This window comes from Fulmarus glacialis, unplaced genomic scaffold (assembly GCF_000690835.1).
Source record: "Fulmarus glacialis isolate BGI_N327 unplaced genomic scaffold, ASM69083v1 scaffold19040, whole genome shotgun sequence".
Classification (NCBI taxonomy): Eukaryota; Metazoa; Chordata; class Aves; order Procellariiformes; family Procellariidae; genus Fulmarus; species Fulmarus glacialis.
In genome coordinates this window covers 1-5,314 of record NW_009187338.1, presented here as the reverse complement: position 1 = coordinate 5,314, position 5,314 = coordinate 1, and the positions used below count along the sequence as shown (strand labels likewise).

At 49.5% G+C, this 5,314-nt stretch overlaps 1 protein-coding gene across 1 annotated transcript in view; it reads right to left on the bottom strand.

Moving 5' to 3' along the window:
- The window catches only part of AXIN2 (axin 2), a gene marked incomplete at its 3' end in the record, with an annotated part of 13,310 nt that extends 8,075 nt beyond the window's left edge, over positions 1-5,235 (bottom strand). Inside the window, exon 1 of the mRNA XM_009574854.1 lies at positions 4,410-5,235. Within this exon, the coding sequence (XP_009573149.1) occupies positions 4,410-5,233 (824 nt within the window). The remainder of the gene's footprint in view (positions 1-4,409) is intronic.
- Positions 5,236-5,314: the final 79 nt, after the last annotated feature.

The window sequence follows — 5,314 nt, the reverse complement described above, 5'->3', positions numbered from 1 at the left end:
AAAAAAAAAAAAAAAAAAAGAGATAGTAAGGAATGCCACAGGAAAGAAGTTAAATCTTCAAAGATAAATTAATTCCACATGTGGGTAAAAGCTAAGTTATCCTACTACTACTACTACAAAAAAGTTCCTCTAAAAACCACGTAGTCTTCTACTCTGACTCAGGGACATGTGCAGTTCAAGCGACCCTTCCTAGGTCCTTGGTGGGCTTTTGGGACAACCGTGTCAGGGATGCAGCTCTTCTAACTATTTGATTTGAAACTATCTCAGGTCTTGAGAGCCATCCGCGGACCACGAGGCTGAGGGGTGCAGGATGCTCCACGAGGCTGAGGGGTGCAGGATGCTCCCCAGCACAGGACCACCACCTTGCTGGGAGGTGTCCGTGTTACCCCAGGTTGCATCCAGGAGGACTGAGTGGCCATGTTCTTCCAGCAGACGCGATTGCTGGAGAGGCCGGGGTGGGGGCGGAGGCAGCGGGTCCGTATGAATACGGCACAGGGAGAGGAGGTGTGTCCAAACACAGCGTTTGGAAAGATATAATTAGAGAAAGTGCCCAGAACTAACTCATCTTCCCATCAGTATGGACTGCAGCACCGATTCACCTACCAACACCTCACGGACAAAAAAAAAAAAAAAAATCTCTAAAGTTTACATATTTTTAAAGTCAGCCCCCACACTCCACCTCCAGCACGCTGCCCCACAGAAATCCCCATATCCTTTAAGAAAACCAATGGGGGCTGTTTTGCTATGTTTAAATTTTTTTTTTTTTCCTCTTTCTAATTTGACCACCTTACTCCAGTAATTGCACCCAGATGCATCAAGTTGCCTGCAAGGGTTTTAAATTCCAGTGGAAAGCGGTGGTCTCCTGCCGCAGATGCTGCACACACAAACACACACCCCAGCTCCAAACTCAATATGCAAAGTGTTTTCAGCTGTCAGGTAGCAGTTGCTCTGGAGCTTCAAGGAGAATGTCTGATGTTTCTCAGCCTATTCTTATCTTGATGCGATGACACACAGCGTGTAACTCTCTATATGCTATGTTAGGCAATGGGCATATCAGAGGTATTATAATGCCATAAAAATTTCAGGGGCTCTTGGTTGTATCCCCTGTTATGAGGGTGTAATTTCAGAGTGTGGGGTTTTTTATTGTCAAACTCCGCTTCTCAGAAATAAAAGCAGTCTGGCAGTTCAAACCACAGATTTATACAGAGAGAGAAGAAAAACTACACGGAGCATTTTGAGGAAAAACTGAATCTCATTAAGTGTTTTCTTGGGACAAACATCACCGGGCAATCATGGGTTTAAAGACAAAAAAGGAAAAAAAAAACGCATGCACAAACCTGGTGGGGGGGGGAAGTATATTTTAACAAAACTATGTTAATCACAGCTTCCATGCTCTAATTGTAGAACACTGCTTCGAGCATAGCTTTACAATGGCATCATTTACTTTGATAATTGAAGCCAAACTTGGTTCCAATAACTTCACACACAAGGAGCTCCACCGGCGGGTCCTTTCAAAGGCCAGGAAGCACTGGGAGCCGGCAGAAGGCCATCTGCGAGCCCCAGCCTTCCCAAAGCAAGGCCAGTCCCACTGATGTTAGAGCTTAATGGGAGGCAGATGAGTCCACCTTGGACTGAACAAAACCACGTTACGCGGCGGCACTGCAAAGGAAGAAGCACTCTCTGTGTACACAAACTCCTGCGTGATAAATTTAGAAGCGCGTATAAATAATAGCTGGAATTCCTGGAGCATGGGGCCAGGTCCAGCGCAGCGCAGGGAGGCCAGTTTTAACCACACCACAACCTACAGGGGAGGGGAGTCGCTTTGAAGGACAAGAGGGAGGTTCTCCATTTAAAATATTCCCTGTATTAGGGCTCCAGATATACAACCAGCAGTTTGCATGCATATGCCTGTTTTGCAGCCAGGCGCAAACACTGTGTTTTCACTTGACTTCTCCTGTTCCTGTCCGTCACTGATGCTGGGGCCAAAGTCTTTCAACTCGTACGGTTTCTCCCGTTTGCCGTGGTTTTGGCCGTGACTCCATGCCCTGGGATTTCCAGGCGGTCTCCTGTCCAAATACCAGGCTGGCTCAAGATTGCTCTGCTCCCACCATCAGGTGTGCTCAGCCCAGCGCTGGTATAATCCCATTGAAACCCACCGAAGCGAATGGCAAGAGCCTGCACAGCGCTTCAAAACCATAACGCACTGAGCAGAAATTCTTTAATTCCATCACACACACGAGGAGGGAGGTGTGGTTTGGCCACTCACCAGGAAAGACTTTGTGCAAGCTTCAGCTCCAATCCTAAACGCAATCCTAAATGCTGAGTGATGAGAGATAACCCATCCATATGCTCATCAGCTTCTAGCACATGCACGCACAAGTGGCTTCACAAATGGATAGCTCAGGGAGGAACTGAGAAGCATCTCAGCTTGACCTCCCTCTCTTTGCACTGAGATCTCTTGGCCCCATGGAAAGCAAAAGCTCCTGGAGATTCAACAGAAGGTGATCAAAGCAAAATGCACTACCTAATGTCCTAGGAGGGTAGATCTGACATGCGAGGAGCAAGCTGCATTAATCCCTGGACAAAAAAGAAAAGAGGAAAAAAAAAAAGAAAGGGAAAAAAAAGCCAGCACTAATCAGGCAAGCAGCCACCGTTCTGCGAGAGCTCTCCTGGAAAAGGCATATGTGGGTTTTTAGCAGGGCCTGCAGCTCTGGTAGAACATTACAGCCAAAGCCCTTCCAGCACTGAATACCAACAAAGGCTGAGAGATAAAAGCATCCAACATCCCCCTCCTGGAAAGCAAGCGAAGGGCAGCAGTTCAAACCAAGTTCTGGAGAACAGCAGATGCTCAGACAGTAACATTCAGGCACGAGATGAGGATCCCAAACCCCAAGTCCTCCACAGACCAGCTGCCAGCGAGTGCGTCCCCCCACCCCGCGCAGCCCCCCAGAGGGAGCGGTCCAGAGGTCACGCCGGGATGAAGCGCATCCCTCCTGTCTGCACCCACGCCCATCACCCCTCCATCACCCCTCCGCTGGCAGCGAGGGCCTCCAGGAGAGGGAGAGGACCAAAGAGGCATCTGGCTCCGCAACACCCTCACAGGCAAGAGGACCCTCCCTGCTCCCAGCGGCTCAGCACCGGGAAGCCCGGCACAGCTGGAAGCTCTCCACGGGGCAGGAGAAGAGGGCTCGCTCCAGCAAAGCCTCCCCAGGAGAAGCTTGATGCCCTTTGATGTCCATGAATCACAGACACACTCTCAAAATTCCTGTAAACGAGATGTCAAACACTCACCATACCAAACCCCAACCTCCCGGGCCAGCCAAGGAGAGCACACATCTGCCAGCAGAGCCCTCTCCTCTCAGCCCTGATTCAACAATCCACATTTATGGCAAGGGTGGGGAGAGGAAAGAATACATTTTCAGAGGATTATACAACTCATCATTTGCTCATCAGAGTCTCTCTTTCCCATCCCCCCCTTCACTTCGAGATGGCTCTTACTCTTCCTCACCCTCACACCGCTGTGCCATCAACATTGCCAACAGAAGAGAAGGGTTCGGCAATGCAGACGTACCCCAAGACAAGCCACGAGAAGACCCTGCCGCCACTCAACACTCCCCGTATCCTCATGAGCTGCCACCAGACACAACCACGTTTTAATGCGTTTAACTTTGAGCGCACGGCCAACAGGAGAGCACCAAAGATCTATAGGAAAGCACCAAAGATCTAATATTACTCTATACCTGGAATGTCTCTATTACCTTAAGCACTCAAATTTTAAGTATCCTCCTGTATGCATTGGCTCAAAGCCACCCTAAATGGCTTGGACACGATACCAACGCCCAACACGATGGGAGAGGCTGTAGATCACACACACACGGTCAAAATAAAAGCAGATTTTGTGCAAGTTGCAGAGTTTGATGTAGTAAGTGCATACATTTCCTCCTCCATGACCGCACAATTGCTTCCCACATAACCAACATAGTTAAACGCGGGTTGATGGTGGAGTTGGGGAACTAGTAGGTTACATTATTCATGCGTCTATATGATCCACTCTACTACTGCTCTTAATAGGTTTGAAAGTTGAACCAATAATTAACGTATGTCCGGAGGACATACTTGCTATGAAGTTTTTGATCTATAGAGAACTGAAAGAGCCAATAGGGCTTAAGAGCACAGTATCCTGTTTTCCTCTGTACGGAGGGGAAAAAAAACCCCAAAGCCAGCCAACGCTCCCCAAATTCCAGCCTTTGGAGGTGCGGGGAAGCACCCGTGCTGCCAGCCCCACGGGAAGCCCAGCCTCCCCTCGACTCCCTGCTAGCTCCCCAGCACGCCACCCCAACAGCCTTCCGAAAAGCACTCTCATAGTCCTTAAAGTTAAAACAAAGCACAATTTCCAGGGGTTCCCTTACCTGTATCCGTTCTCGATCGTTTCCGTAGCTCTGACATTCGCCGTAACCCTCAATGTCTTGCTGGATAGTCCAACCACCGAAGGCAAGATTTTGTTTTTAAAGTCTGCACAGCTCCATTCCTCTTCTTCATTCAAGGTCGGGAGATAGCCACAGACAACTTTTAAGCTCCCCAGTCCATTGCTGTTCATGTAAGCAGGATTCTCTCCTCCACTCCTTACATATTCGAGGTATATATCAGAAGTTAAAAACATCTGGTAAGCATTTTCCTCCATCACAGTCTGAATCTCAGTCTGTGCCTGATCAAACATGATAGAATCTATCTGCTGCTTCTTGATGCTATCCCTTATGTAGGTCTTGGTAGCAGGCTTGAGCTGCTTGGAGACGATGCTGTTGTTCTCGATGTACCTTTTGTATATAGCTTTGGCTACTCTTAAAGTTTTGGTATCCTTAAGGTCCATCTGCCTGAAGCCATTGCAGGCAAACCAGAAGTCTAAGGTATCCACACATTTTTCCCTTTCCAGGAAGGTCCGAAAAAGATAGGCACCATCTTGATCTCCCAACAAGGAATGCAAGGATTTGGTCCATCTGGCCAGAGGGGAGTCTGGAGATGCACTGCCTTCCGGCTCCCCGAGTCCGTTCTCATTCCTCCGCGGGGCAGGAGGCACCGGCATGGCCTTGAAGCTTTGGCTTTTGGGGAGAAACGAGCTGGCGAGTTGCGGGCATGGTGCTTCTCCTTCCTCCCCCGGGACAGGGGGTCGGGGGGCGTCTTCCCTGAAACTGCTGCTGGGGTCTGGGAGGTGGGTGAGGACCACAGCGCTGCTCATGGCTCCGGAGCCCGGTGGGGAGAGGGGCTCCCAGTTGCTCCAGGAGCTGCCTGCGCCTCTGCCTGCCTCTGCCTGGAGTCA